A 15,315-nucleotide genomic window follows, 5' to 3' on the forward strand; every position below is an offset into this window, starting at 1 on the left:
TCGCTGATGTTTTCAGACACTTATTGATATCTAGTATCGACAAGGAAGACTTATTAGAGTACCTAATATTGAAAGATTTTCTAGATTTTGTCTTGTAATTTTTTTCTCGAGGAAAAAATTACTATGAGCATCGGGGTACCGTTATCTAATAGAGTTTAATTTAGAAACACTACTGTTAATGAAAAAAAAAAATCTTCAAATAATTATAAATTACCATAATTTGTTTTATCATTTAGCTCAAGCTTACTCTTTTCTTTCTCCGGGATAAACTTGGTAGGTTTAAAATGGAAAGGATAAGAGCAGCATAAGGAAGTAAATACAAATTTTCACTGCATCAAATTAAGGCATGTGTAATGGCAAAATACAATGAAATCATGTTTCTCCCATCTTTACTTCTGTGAAACCATGCCTCAGAATAAAAGCTAATACCCTTTCTAAACAAAACTGGTCAAACGTTTACCTACCAATTTACTCTAATCCTCTAACATTAATGGTTGACAAAGATGCCACACCATTGCATTTATTTTTTGTATAATGAAATTTTCACTTATGGTTTCTGATCCTAAAAGAATTCCTGTAAACATGGCATCATATGAAGAGCCATAACCCACAAAAACCAGCCATGCTGCATGATCTTCTTCTGCATGTAGTGGCATCAACTCCACAATCTTCATCTGTCAAACACCTAAAGTCACTACGAGCATCGGGGATGTGGCAAGCACTCTCAATATGTTGACCTGACTTCAAATTCAAAGCAGGACACACTTGCAGAGACATTGCGCTGATTCGACTCACTCTTGGTTGCCTCTGCATAGTAAGATAAATATTCAATTTTTAAGTGTTTTGTGTAGTAGAGGACCACACAATTTTTGAAAGTCTTGTTTTCTTTTCCAAGAAAACAAAAATCAATAAAAATACTAGTAAACTCTATTTTGTAGTGCCAGCTAAGAAGATTCTAAGAGTTTTTTTTTTTTTTTCAGCATCATGTGCAAATGAAATGGAAGAAACAGAAATAAAAAAATATGTTGTTTTGGAAAATTGTATATAAAGTCCATCAACTTCGACCTAATTGCAAAGTGCCATCAAGAGCTCCAAAATTGTTTTAATTTGTCCTAAACTACAACAATTATACTAATGGATCCTTTGACCCACCTGCCATGAAGTTCGGAAGAGTTCAATAATAACAATATTTTTATCCATTAGATGAGACCGACAAGGTTATATGGATCACACGATGTCATTTGACCCAGGTGAAAACTAATTCACAGGAATATTAGTTGTTATGAAATCCTTAAAAAAAAAATCCTCCAATATTGTTGATCTCTATTACGAACTTTTACGAAGGATCCAGTCACAGGTCTAAACATGGAAGAATCATTCTTCCAACAAAAGCTGAAACCAAGAAGCACACTCATCCTTAGAATTCCTACTATGTAGTCGCAAATAAATCCCAGTATTTTTCTGTGTCAACGACCCAAAATGTATCCTATGTGATGTCTTCATAAATTTTCCAATTGTTTATTTAAAACCTATGAACTTAAACGTATACCTGTAGTATGACATCTTCCCAAATGTCCTCTTGTTTCTAGTTAAAATAGTAACACGTATCTTCCATCTTACTCATACTAAAGCAAAAAATTCTTTGATTTTCAATGTTTATCACCAAACTCAAGTTTAGAGCCGCTTCCCTAGATTTCTCAATAAAAACTATAAGCATGCATTTAGAGATAGTGTCAGCATTTTTCAAGCCAGCCATTATGCGCCGTTATCTTGTACAGGCTATCCATATGTACGATCAACAAAAAGAACTGATCAAGGCTATGATTGGATAAATTTCTCTAAAAGTACTATTAAAAGAAGAAAGTATTAATAAAAAATGAAATGAAACGATTATAGAGGCTCTCATCTTACTTATAAAATGTTTATGGAGAAGCCAAAAAGACTCTAACTAGCTCTAACTACAAGTAAAACGATTACACAGCTGGCATGAGATGTAACAAAAGGTTTGCATTAAATTCAAGAAAAGTTGTCAGGATAAAACTTCAATTCTGATAGGAGAGCACAAAAAACACATATAACTGCATCTAAGTTTTGTCCCTGTCCTAATTTTTCCCCCCTTTTCATATTATGAAGTAAAAAAATTGAAAAAAGTATATTTTAAAGGATGTATTTATAGATCAGATGGAGGCTAAGATTTTACCCAAACACTCTTCAGTTAGGGTACCCAACAGCAGGTGGATGGAAGGATCTAATGACGTAATTGTTATTGCTTTGGGACTAATTGGGACGACTTTAAAGGTTTATAGAGGCTTTTGCAAATGAGGAAAACTTTAGGAGATTTATCACACTTTTTTCATTTATCTGTACAAGCAAAATCAATAAGCCCTACAGTAAATTGTAAAAATACCTTCACAAAAGTCCAATTAGTTGGAACATAAGCTTCTGGAAGCTCTTCATGCCAATTGCTGAGTACCGGAAGAGGATGACCTTCTGTTGTAAATACGTAATTATTCTCATGTACAAACGAATCGTCAAACAGAAGATATAAATATTTGCACCTGAAGAAAACACAGGATCTAATCAGAAAATCTGAAATACAATAATTACTTAAGAAAAAATCCCATTTGCTTTTTTTCTTTCATAATTTTTAAATTTAGCATTATACAAGAAGAAGAAAAGGTCTCACGTTTCAGCAAGAAAAAAACTATGCTGATGATCTTCCAACTGCATAGTTGTCACATCCTTAATGCTTGCAAAACCACCCTTAACTTTGGTGTATAAATTAAGGGAATTCACTATTGATTCACCGACTTCAATATACCATGGATCTGAAATTAAGAATGGTTGAATATATCACTATTGGTCAGGCAGGATTCTCTCTATTGATGTTATAGAGATTAAATTTAAAAGATAATATATTTAACAAAATTGAATAATTGTGATATGTAATGATGTCGTGTTGATAGAAAATACCAAGATAATACTCATTTTTATACTAAAGTTCTTGGTAAAGTACTAATGTATTACAGCATGAAGAAGCCTAGCTGCCAGATTATTTTACTGAAATGTTGCTATATGCTAATAGCTTTCTTGTTAAATTTAGAGTTTGAAACCTTTTCTATCATGGAAAAAAATGTTTACATGTGCACCAATCTTTTCAAGAGCATACTATTTTAGAAGCAGATGAACCTAATGCCTCAATACCAACAAACTTAAAATAAAAAGATGGAAGAACTATCAGACCTTTAGTAGCTTGATATAAGTAGAATGTTGACTCAGCCAATTCAGGACGTAAGGGATAATATTTTTCCGTAGGATGAATCATCTGGTGGTCCAGCAAATACCTTTAACACGGATTTATGATTCAATGTGATACATATATTATATAGTACTGTAAGAACAAAAACCGGATGACAGATTGATAGCAAAATACAAAGACACTAATGTTATAACTAAACTAGCAAAATCAGAGAATACCTCTCTGGTAGCACTCCGTATCTCTTCCACACGTGGAAGAACTCACGGTGAGAGGAATTAGCAGCCATAACATCCCCAATAAGAACCTGCTTTCCATAAGCCATATGCAATTACAAACTCAGAAAGATATCAAACCTAATTTTTAAGTGAGTAAAATTCGAAGTCCAGCTACTAGCCTGTAGGCCAGGCCAAAATGCTTGAAGGCTTGTAAGCTGCCAATAAGTTGCTCTTCCAGTCCTCATATCAGCTTCATGGTACCTGCATTAGGCCAACCAGTCCAGGTTACAATTGTTGATCACATTCTCTCATTAGCATCTTTCAAGTACTGTATAAAAGTACTGTTTAGACAGCATAAATAAAAAGCAAAGACTTTCTTAACAAGTGTGATACCAAGAACCGTGTCTGAAATACTTCTGCACGGCAACATAAGCAGAGTGAAACATCTTCCAAAAGTCCTCCTTCCCAAAAAGGATATGGGCTTTGAGTAGATACTCGTAGAAGGAATCAACCCCTAAAAGAACCCAGGGAAATAAAATCCAACAAAAGAAACATGAAGGCCAGTCATTAGTATTTCAAAGTTTAGAATATCTAAATTTATCAAATACTTTCAACAGACAATAAACATGTAGATAATATGCTGCATTATCCAATGAGCCGAACCAGTGAGAATATCCCTGGTTCAGGGTCAGAGTTAACCTACCAGCTCCAATTCCTGATGAATATTCGATCCATTGCCCAGTTGCCACGTCCAATGTGGTTCCAAATAGTTTTAATGAGCTCTGCATACTCCATAGCTTGCGAAGAGCACGTAAAGCTACTGATTCGTATATGGGGTCACCAGTCACTTTTGATAAAGCACCCATTTCAAGAATCAGGGAACCTGCACAAAGATGGAAAATTAGAAGCAACTTAAATCACTTTACTATACCCTAGTCTTAAAACACTAAGCTAGACCTCTCACCACACCCTGAAGTGCTTGTTTCTGTAGTCTCATTCTCCATTACTCCATACTGTGTACAGAATATTTTGCATTGGTAGGGAGTTATATATCATTCTAAAGAGTACAAAAAGTTTAAAGAAAATGCAACAGACCACAATTTATAATCTTTTATGTCTAAATATTTGAATTAACATGCTTCAGGTACAAGATTAACACCTTATAATCCAAAGTCTTTGATGTATGCATAGGTGGGAGAATCACATACTCCAAGCAAAAATCTGGCCAAACTAATTCCATTCAACAACTTTTTTATGAGCATTAAATGATTCAACAGTTGGATCTTAAGTTCTCTTTACGTATATCAAGTCTACAGAATTCTTTGCAGTATAAAAACTAATTATTTTTCTAATAATAAACTTTATTTTAAAGTATAATATACTTTCTAAAATAAAAGTAAATGTTGCATATAGAAATGAATATCTATTTATCTATCTATTATAGCATTTAGTAGCATCCTCTCATCTCATGGCCCCAACTGGTGATCTATCACCAAAATTGTGGGACTATTGGATGTATTGAAACACAACTTAATAACATTCCTAACATGGTTGGACTCACAGAATTTTGTGAAGCTAAAGCTTACTAATCTCTCAGCTTGTTAAAAATAAGCACATTTAACAAGAAAAATAATTTAAAAGTAAAAGTTCATAAACCAGATGGCTGAAGAGAAGACGATATAACAAAACGAACCATCACAAAAACTATTGACTGCTGAAGAGATGACAAAAGAAGCACCAAAATAATCATCGCATTGGAAACATAACATAAGAAGAATGATGACCAGAATGATGCACAATCGGAAGATAGGCTGTTGCACAACCAAGGTGAAGAGACATTGAAAGAAAGATGCCCAATAAGAGAGAAAATATCATAAAAAATATTTATAGTGGGTCTCAAGCCTTTTCAAATTTATAAAAACGGTTTTGGAAGCTTTAAACCACACGAATAACCTCGAACTGTAGAAGAAAAGCAAAAACCTTTGAAAAGTGTGACAGCATGGGAAAAACTTTATCTGTCTTAATGGACTTGAAAATGGCTCATAAAATGTCAACCAACAGCCCTACCAGAGCCAAAGTTAAAATTCAAACAGTGTCATGAACATTGTAAGTAGATGTCATGCAAGTATATACAAAAACACAATATGTCAATTCATGCAGAAATAAAAACAGAGACAAAACAGAGTCAAACAGACAGGAAGGCAAATAAACACAGATGGAACAGAACAACGCACACAGCACCAGGACCAAATGGACAGAAACAGAGACAAAGATGGCCACCACACACAACAGAGACAAGGTTAAATAGCCTGTTCGAGTGGTGGAACCAAAATACAATGGGTAGTGGCAGAACTTAATACAGAAGACAAGCTGATCTGTGGAGGGAGGAATTACTGAAAAGGTGGGCTGGTGCACAGTTTCATGCCAGGACATTGACATTGGTAGAGATCAATGGAGAGGGGTGGCATGCCTGGATGGACTGACTAACCTGAAAATTCATACCCCCCACCTCAAAGTGGCTAATGTTGAATTCAATTATGGGCTCAGCTTGTTGAATAGGCAATGGGAAGGACAACATCTAGTGACAGCAGCTGTGGTGGACAGCAGAAAACAAGCTGGAAATGTGACACAGACATGGAAAAGTATTTCTTCAAATTAATGATGCAATAAGAACTTTTGACTGTTGACTACAGGATTAATATTAACATACTTATCTTCAAACATTCAAAAGCTTACTAACTAAATTAAATGAAAATAACATATAAGCTGATGCCTTGCCCTCTAAATAAAAGATTTACAGAATGACAGACTTTGAATGCTCTATGTATACCTTTAAGTTAATCCATGCATATGGCAATCCAGTAGGTGTATTAAATGCCGGTAGAAAGCGTTTCCCTAAATCTTCAGCCAGAACTAGCAGCTGATTGTTGTAAGCCCCTTGTAACAACTTCTTTGAAGAATCAGATGCAAGTAAATGAGCAGAGACAAGTCCTCCAAGAACTCTTATGTTGCACTGAATGATTACAATCAAGTGATAAGGAAACCACATTATAGTGCTTAAGAATTCAAGTGTTTAGAAAAAAAAAAAAATTCAATATCATTCCGAAGAAATTTAAGCAATCCCCTTTTCAAAATTAGAGCAAACTGACATCATATCACACAAAACTCTGGACTCAAGAATTTCAAACCAAGTCGAAATATTTACCTCAAAAAGATTTATGCGTGCATCAACATCAAATGTCAGATTTTCTGAAAGCCAAAGCACTGCCCTCTCAAATTCAGTGCTATTTCCCATAATAACAAGGCTAATAAAATAAAGAACAATATGGATCAGTTTCCACATCAACAAGATAGACAACATGAACTCATCATGAACAGCACAAATTAAAAAAAAAAAAAAGAATTACATAAACTAACAACTCATGTGGTAGCTGAATACACATACCTAGACAGCGATTCAATAAGTGTAAGCGCAGAGCCATTATAGTCTTGAGGCAAGTGTTCAAGCTGCAGTAGTAAACAGTTATTTCCACAGTTTTCTGACTGATTTCCTTCTTCCGTTCTTAAATAGAGATATCATTACCTTCAAATTTCCCAGCTCACTCAGGGAATTGGTGAAAGTTTTAGAGATAGGTTTAAGCTCGTCATGCTGCAAAAATATGGCAACCTCAACATTGCACACTATTGTACGTCAATAAAAGAAAGAATGGCATATAGCAACATTGACTGACCGGAAATGCATGTGTCATATAGTTGTCATACGCGTGGTAAAACCTACAAACAAAAAGTGACATAAACCAACAACGTTAATGAATAATTGTTCGCCAGGGAAGCAAATATTACTTAACCTATTTCAAAGATTAGATATGGCAATTCCTACCACCTTCATTGCCTCTTCTGTAAAACTCGTTATCAGTATAATTCAAGGAACAAAGTAGCAGAACACATAAAACAATCAATAAGTTCAACACGCCTTCGATTTAGGTAGGAAAACTTAAGCCTAGTTTTCATAATGTGTTTTTCCCATACCTAACTCGAAACTTAGACGTGTGAGCTAAACATTGCCAAGAAAGAGATGAACAGGTAAAATTGAATTGTGAAAAAGACTACGGAATCGGAAGGTGATATTTACATACATATTGCGAACTTTCTCTTTCATGCGTTTTTTCTTGGCCGCCCAAGGAGATTGTGATTGGGACATGGAAAAGTCCGAAAGTACGAGGAGGAAGAGAAGAAGAAGACATGTTGTGCAATGACGAGGATGAAACATGGGATTTTGAGGACTTTGGTTTGAAACCAAAGGGAAAGAAGAGTGGCGGATTGTGGTATGTTGTCGCAGTGAACGAGAGAGAACCGGGTAAGATCTGATCAATGTTTCATTTTTTGTTTTTCTGTATCCCTGGTTCCATTTATGTTATTTTTAATTAAAAATTTTATTTTTCAATAAATAAAAGAATTCTTATTTAATACAATCTCATAATTTCTATGTTCTATTTTAAAAAAAAAAATACATATCTTTTCTTACTTAAAAGTAATTTTTTTCTATACATTCTGCTAAATCCTTTATGTAAAATTATTTAATTCCAATAATATCTTCATCGTGTCAATGTTAGAAGTCAACATTGATGTAAGCAAGATCTTATCTTGAGCAGTGTACACGTACACTTTGATCTGACTAACCCGAACATTCACATCTAGTACGTGAACATGTAAAGTTATAATTTTAAGATGGTTTTTAGGTTTTTTTATTTATTTTTAATTTAGTTTTGATCTGTAAAAACTAATCTCGATTCTTAAAAAATCGATATAATTTAATTATTTTTATTAAATTTTATAAATAAATTATAAATTTTTTATTATAATTAAAGTTATTAATAAGAATAATTTGTTTAGTTAATCTAATTAATATAATACTAGTATTATTATAATGAAAAATCCTTAATTTTTGTAATAATTTTAACTAAAATTATTAATTTACATCATTTTTTTCAAAATCATAATTAAATGATATTAATTTTCATAATTTGAGACCAAATGAAAATTTTAAAAAAATTAAGAATAAACACAATATTTTAAAACCAGAAACAAAAAATGAGTAATTAAATCTAATATAGATATTAAATTACAGCAATAACATATTAGGATAAAATTATTTTTTTGACGTAAATTTTGTCTATAGAGGACAAAAGCTGCTTCCAAATATTTGTAATGTTTTGCAAATTATCAAACTAATTTTATAATTACAACTAATATTTCGAAAATTATAATTAAAATTATAAGATATTTTAATATACATTTCCTAGTTACTTTATCCCTCACAATTATTATTTCGATAAATATATACGATAAATAATTCTATATGTTTTCCTGATATTTATTATAAGATCGTAGATTTTAGAGAAATCATAAGATGATTATTTCTATTTACTTTTCATCTAACACATATAAACACAATACTAAAATTCTCTCAATAAAAATTCTGTGTTTTTCTTCCACAAATTAACTATTCAGTGGTTGAAAAGGTGAGTGTTCTTCGTATTTGTTTTAATGATTTCTGAATGAATTCGAGGATTGATTTAAGCGATAAAAAGGAGAGAAGATGTTTTGTGTGAGAGAAGATTTGAAGGTAAATCTTTTGATCCAAACTAGTATAAATATTTTGTACAATTTTTTCTTTTCTACTTACTCTTTTTTATTTTATTGTGTTTATTTAAATAAAGGAAAGAATTTTAATTGATATTTGATAATTAAAAGGAAAATTTTTAAAAGCACATTTTTTATTAAAAACCCAATTCACCATTCCTTTTGGTTTTGGTCCAAACGCTAATCATCTCGCTGCGTGATACCAACAATCGCTTTATGTTTGGATGTGGTTTTGCATAGTTTTGCTATACCATATTCATTTCTAATAAAATAAATTATTTATATCTTTATACCTAAATTCAATGAGTATCAAATCTTTGTCTTATCTCCATCTTCACTGGATAATGGGTATATTCTCGTACTCATACCCATATGCTCATTTTCTTACTGTCTTAATATTAATTAATTTTTTTATAAAATAATAAAAAGTTACGGTAGAGTAAACACAATATTATCATATATTCAATATTAAGAGGAAAATTGTTTCTTCGATATTAAAAGGAAGGTTGTTTCTTCAATATTTAGAAAGAAACCATAATTGCATAAATTTCAAATTAGAATACCAAATAAAATTTCATGAGAACCAAAACATTTATTAAATTTGCAAGCATTACAATAAAACTTAGTTAATAAAATTAAAAAATATTTTAAAAAATATAAATGGAAAAAAAATATTCAAATTAAAATATATTTTAAATGTTTGTTTACTTCAATTTTTTTAAATTCTAGTCAATATCTTTTTTTACACTAATAAAAGTTATAATAGATTAATTGATCAAAATCACGTAAAGAACAAATATTAAACTAATAATAATAAAATTTTAACATAGATATTGTATCTTTTTTGAATTTCGGTATATGTTGGATGGTGATAAAAAAATTTCATAGCAATTACATTAAATTTTTATATTATAGTACATAAAATTTTTTTATACAATTATAGTGACAAAATTATAGTATGATTGATAATGAGTTAAAAAATAAAAAAATAATTATATAAAATGTATCAAAATAGTATTCTACACGATAAAAATAAATAACAAATAAAAATGTTAAAAAATTATCAAATCTGTGTCTTAGAAACAATTTGAGAGATTATAAAATGAAATTGTACAAAGAAAAACAAATGTATAATTAAGAGTATGATAAAATGAAAAATATCTTAGAGATTTAAAATTTTTACAAATACCAACATAGTCAATGGCTGAGAAATAACGAAAATTGTTTTAGCGAAATAAATGAGTTATTCACATGAAACATAAAGTAATAATAATAGAGTAGATAAGATATTTTTTTATATTACATAGTAAATGAAAGGTTTATGCTATTAAATACTTAAATTGAGAGTGTTAAAAATACGGTGGATATGCGAATGAATTTAATAACAAACCAAATTAGAAAAAATAAAAAATAGTATGTGTAAAGTTATATATATATATATATATATATATATATATAAGGTTATTTAATTAATTGTGAATATTTTAATAATTTAAACGTGGAAAAAGATATGACATCAATGAGTATTATGGGAGGTATGAGGACTCGACAAATATATACATTCTCATACATAATTGAAAAAGTTGGAGATTATGCATTCTCATACACAATTGAAAAAGTTGGAGATTATGCATACTCGTACTCATATACGGTCAATGCGAGGATTTCCCGTCAAATTGGAACAAATTTATTTCTCATTCTTAGATGCAAGGAATCAATTCCAACTTCCTTCGAGTTTATTCCCTCCTTCCACAACTACCCTGCATCCATGCAATCCGTATCACTTTTCTTAATCTCATCATCTTCCTTCTCACCTCAAACATGGATAACAAATCTGTCGACCAAGAATAATACATTGTCAACACCTAAGGCATAATCTGCTCAATACCACGCTTCATTATTATGTAAGGCACTTTGGTAAGAGTACCCACCACCAACTATAAAATTTGCTCTCTCCCTTTCACCACTCACAAACAGCTGTAAATTCATTCAAACGAACAAGCACATCACTCGTTTTTCTGTCTATTTCAATAGTAAATATGTCGAAGTAAACACAGGCTTAAGGTCATATTAAATATTGTTTATATCATCTCTAGTTCTAAAATAAATACTTTAATTTTATTGATACAAGAGAGTGTTTTAACCTAAATATTGATTACATCATCTTTAGTTTCGACATACATAATTTTATGATTTTAATAAATTGATATTCAATTTTATTTTAGTTTTTAAATAAAAATCAAACTCTTAATAAAATAATAGTATGGAAATTTTAAATTTTTATAATAAAAATATCATAAACAAAATTTTCAATGTTTTTCAAATAGAATTATAGAGATAAATATCACTAAATTAAAAAATAAAGAAAATATCATTTATTAAAAGTAGAACGAAAGCAAATATTTATTTGAAAGTATAAGAAGTAAAAGTGATTTTGTAAAAATATGAAAATGACAAGCTATTATTTTAAGATTAAAAAGAATATAAATGTCATTTTAATTTATTAGATAAATTTAAAGAACTTATTTCAACTTTTTTTTATCCTGTATTTTTAAGACACGTGTTTAATATTTTTACTCTTTTATATAATTATTAATTAACCTCCATTTACTATTTAATCCTCTTTTAATGTTTATATAATATTATATATATTCTTTTTACATTAAATATTTAATAATATTATATTTTATGATGTGATTTTTTTGTTTAAAGAATTGTTTAATTAATAGTTAAAATAGTAAAGGAAAAGACATAAATATTTCGTTTTCCGATAGACATAAATTTCATATACATTTGATATAAAAATGAAGATAAACTTTTATTTTAAAGATGGATGAAATGGTCAAATCTACCCCGTTTTCATAATGTTACCGTATAATTAAGATTCATCTGCTTCTCAAGAACTAATTACGGTTTAAATTTTTATTTCTTAAAATCAAATAATACATCCTTCATAAATCAATTCAGTATAACAAAAGGATATACAAAAGAATTGTAGACGTCATTGGGGATAAGGGTAGAACGTAGATTATTTTAATATATTATATAAGTATCAATATTTATAGAGTAGATTAACTGGTTGAAAAACGACCATCTTAGAGCAACTCCAATACCAGTTCATTAGGATGACTATTTTGTTACACTGAAAGATGACTATTCTTCTTAAAAAGAGGTTCCTTGTACAAGGAACTATTTCTTCATCGTAAAAGATTATGTCTTAAAGTGTGGATTTCTTACTATTACAGTAAAGGAATAAATTTGAGCTTCTTCAAGTTTCTTATTAGTAAAACGATGTATAGATTTCTTATGAGTGATGTTTAATGTGTATTGAGAGAGAGATCCAAACAATGTTTCATTTTCCAGCAAGACCCCTTCACAAGATTAAAAATGGAAAAGTTTTAGATAATTCTGCACAATTGTTAGCCATTCTTTCATGTCATATAAAAATTGTTCCTCTGACTAACAGCCTAAGTCAAAACTAACTAGTATTCTAAATAGTAACAAGATTAGATTGCGATGCCCGTATTGAATTCTTTTAGTTTGAGAATCAAAAATTGATAATAACCTGTTTGCCCGACTCAAAGTTCAATCTTACTCTGTACAATAATTCAATAAAGGGCAGGACTCATCATTACCTTTTTCTCCTTGCTGCTTACCCTTTTTACTGGAGCATTTACGGCAAAGCTTTCCGTGCGTATACATAAGGCAATTTAGGTCAAACTTAAGTTCATTTGGTATCCGTTGGTTTAGATGAAGATACGACTTATTTCTGTCTGCAACAGCTGGCACCCAACCCATGGTTTTTGCAATCTCAAATATCTGCATAAATATTCAACTGAATCAAGTGTTATAAATATGAGTATACAGTAAAAGATGAAATTATGCTTACGTGAGTGTCCACTGGAAAATCATCTCGCTGAAGATTGAACATCAACACACAAGACACCTACAATCAACCCCGCAATTTAGAGAAACCGATACAAAGGGGGAAAGGGCAAATATTTTTTTTTTTTAATTGAGTTTACAGATTTTCACGTGATGTTGTTTGCTTACTGGGCGATTTATTAACACAAAGTTATCCAACGAATAACACAGACCATTCTTAATCTACCGCAAGTAGAAACCAATTTGCACTCTTACAAAGATCTGAATGCCTAGATACCATGATATCTCAAAAAGAATGGGAAACAAGGAAAGTCTTTCCTCAAAGGATTATCCTTCTCGTAAAACAGATTAAAGAAAACAGTGACACAGTGAGGGTGAAATTTCTTCGTATTTCAACCAAATAAGAAACATGGTGATAGAAAGCTTATCATTTTACCCCAATATAAGAGGGAGTTCAGTGCATTGAGTGGCCTGTAGGACCAATTGCATTCTCTAGTTCTCTATACTGAAACTGCTCTGTAATATCTCTCTATATTGTCCGCATTAACCCTGCTCTAGATATCATATATCAACTATTGTTGCCAAAATACGGTCACACATGCATGAACGTGAAAAATAATTTTACTGCGACATTGACATACTTGAGCTCCCGCTGGACCGAGGCTAACTACGTCCAAAAATAGAAAATCAACATCATTGGCAAAGCAAACCAGTACAAGGATGTTTATACTTTTTTTACTGTTGCCACTTCTTTTGCAGATAAAAGATTTGATATAGATATGTTGAGATCAATTGGAAATTTTGGATAACAGTTGTCTGTGAACGAGAAACAAACAAAGAACTGAAAGAAATAAACATAAAACTGAAAATATATCAACATCAGAACAGAGTGTGATGGAAACAACATCATTCGCCAGAATTCACATCTTGATCAAACTAAAACAGAAGTATCTCACTTTTCACAAGGATTCAAGGCAGCCCTGTTTGAGGATTTCTTTTCTTTTTTTGGAAATAATTAAAGAAAAGGATTCTGATACACAATTTCCAAAATATGTGGTATATTGAAAAGGGAAACACTGCAATTTAAGAAGTAACATAACAAAGATTTATACATAGCCAGGCATGAAATATTGTACGCGATCACAAGGTTGCTTGATCTACAAAAATCTAATTCAACATAAACTCACGCATATTTTAGGGATGTTATCAAAGGCAATCCGCATGTGACAAACAACCTAAAACAGGCAACAAAAGTAGCACGAGACCAAATAATTTGAACAGAGCTGCAAAGTGTTGAGATTTTTAATGCTTGAATATCAGGTGAATAACTGCAAAATCAAGAGGCAAGTAGAACTGCTAAAGAAAAAGAAAAATACTGTTTTGGGACCAATTCCTTTGAAAAGCGACAGCTCAGCCTTAACTTCATCAACGGATAAATCTCGCAGATACTCCAAACACAATTGACCTCTTCTCTCGCGCAAACAGCGCAGCACGTTCTTAATGCAGGAAGCCTTGGTCGGGGCCAGACCTCCGCATCGAATGGCATTCTCCAAGTCCTTGGACTCCGCAACGAAAACCTTCAACACAGAAAACGACACCGTTTAAAACCTAACAGCAAAAAACAAGACTGAAGCGAGCGATTACAAACGACTGTGTTTGATACATACATGTTCCCAAGTGGGGAAAGAGGTTTTGAGAGAAGTGAAGGCCTTTTGGGAATTGGTCTCGGTGGTGTTCTGCGAGAGGACAGTTCGGACCAAACCGTCGAGAACGGGTTCGGGTGATTCCGACTGGACCGCGTTGCGGTACTTTGCGAGTTCCGGGGGAATGCCGTGTAGGGCTAAGAGAGTGTCTCGTACGGCTACGCATTCTTGCGGGGTGGGTCGACCGTGGGATGGGAACGGATCTTTCACAGTGCCGGTTCGGGTCGGGCCGGAACGAACCGGCTTCGGCTTTGTCTCTTCAGCGCCCTGCACCAGCTGCTTCCTCTTCCGCTTCTTTTCCATTCTCTTCTTCCCCTCTCTCTGTACTTTTACCTTTTTCACCACTCCCTTGCTACTTTTTCTAATTTAACCGTTTATAGTGGCTTATTATTGCAAAAGTACATGATTAGCCCATTTACAATAAATTTGAAAAATAATTGAAACTTCACTATATCAAGTTAGAACACTAACCATTATCTTTTGTCTATAAGCAACCTAAGTTTTAATATACGTGTCGAATTTAAATAAGTTACAATTAAATTATTTACTTAGAATTGTTTGTTTAATGAATCTTTCTTTAAACAATTTCGATATATTACGTTTTAGTTAA

At 31.7% G+C, this 15,315-nt stretch overlaps 2 protein-coding genes across 3 annotated transcripts; both read right to left on the reverse strand.

Annotated features, from left to right (window-relative positions):
• Positions 1–305: 305 nt before the first annotated feature.
• LOC114179194 (alpha-mannosidase I MNS5) lies at positions 306–7,867 on the reverse strand. Its single transcript, XM_028065437.1, has 15 exons — positions 7,611–7,867; positions 7,206–7,248; positions 7,058–7,123; positions 6,920–6,981; positions 6,680–6,779; positions 6,305–6,487; positions 4,439–4,487; positions 4,178–4,357; positions 3,868–3,988; positions 3,654–3,735; positions 3,478–3,563; positions 3,244–3,344; positions 2,687–2,828; positions 2,408–2,558; positions 306–807 (listed from the first exon to the last, which is right to left on the reverse strand). The coding sequence occupies exons 1-15, from the start codon at positions 7,742–7,744 to the stop codon at positions 589–591; spliced, it is 1,719 nt and encodes a 572-aa protein (XP_027921238.1). The 5' UTR covers positions 7,745–7,867; the 3' UTR covers positions 306–588.
• Positions 7,868–10,662: 2,795 nt separating this feature from the next.
• LOC114175956 (putative DNA glycosylase At3g47830) lies at positions 10,663–15,073 on the reverse strand. Of its 2 annotated transcripts, none has more exons than XM_028060814.1 (5): positions 14,670–15,073; positions 14,379–14,579; positions 13,007–13,063; positions 12,753–12,936; positions 10,663–10,877 (listed from the first exon to the last, which is right to left on the reverse strand). In XM_028060814.1, the coding sequence occupies exons 1-5, from the start codon at positions 15,006–15,008 to the stop codon at positions 10,873–10,875; spliced, it is 786 nt and encodes a 261-aa protein (XP_027916615.1). In that variant the 5' UTR covers positions 15,009–15,073; the 3' UTR covers positions 10,663–10,872. The 2 variants fall into 2 exon arrangements, with proteins under 2 accessions (XP_027916615.1, XP_027916614.1); XM_028060813.1 differs by having other exon boundaries at positions 10,663–10,951.
• Positions 15,074–15,315: the final 242 nt, after the last annotated feature.

Source organism: Vigna unguiculata, chromosome 3 (assembly GCF_004118075.2).
Source record: "Vigna unguiculata cultivar IT97K-499-35 chromosome 3, ASM411807v1, whole genome shotgun sequence".
Classification (NCBI taxonomy): domain Eukaryota; kingdom Viridiplantae; phylum Streptophyta; class Magnoliopsida; order Fabales; family Fabaceae; genus Vigna; species Vigna unguiculata.

Bases quoted from the DNA above. Each gene is read 5' to 3' on its own strand.
- LOC114179194 (XM_028065437.1), bottom strand. From the start codon at position 7,744: ATGTTTCATCCTCGTCATTGCACAACATGTCTTCTTCTTCTCTTCCTC. The intron at 7,249-7,610 runs GTATGTAAATAT...TTTTGTTTGTAG, and splicing joins AAAGAGAAAGTTCGCAATAT to GTTTTACCACGCGTATGACA. The intron at 4,488-6,304 runs GTATACATAGAG...TTCTGTACACAG, and splicing joins ATGCATGGATTAACTTAAAG to TATGGAGTAATGGAGAATGA.
- LOC114175956 (XM_028060813.1), bottom strand. From the start codon at position 15,008: ATGGAAAAGAAGCGGAAGAGGAAGCAGCTGGTGCAGGGCGCTGAAGAG. The intron at 13,064-14,378 runs GTATTTTTCTTT...GGTTGATTGTAG, and splicing joins AAGGAATTGGTCCCAAAACA to GTGTCTTGTGTGTTGATGTT. The intron at 10,952-12,752 runs GTAATGATGAGT...CTTGGTCGACAG, and splicing joins TAAGCAGCAAGGAGAAAAAG to ATTTGTTATCCATGTTTGAG.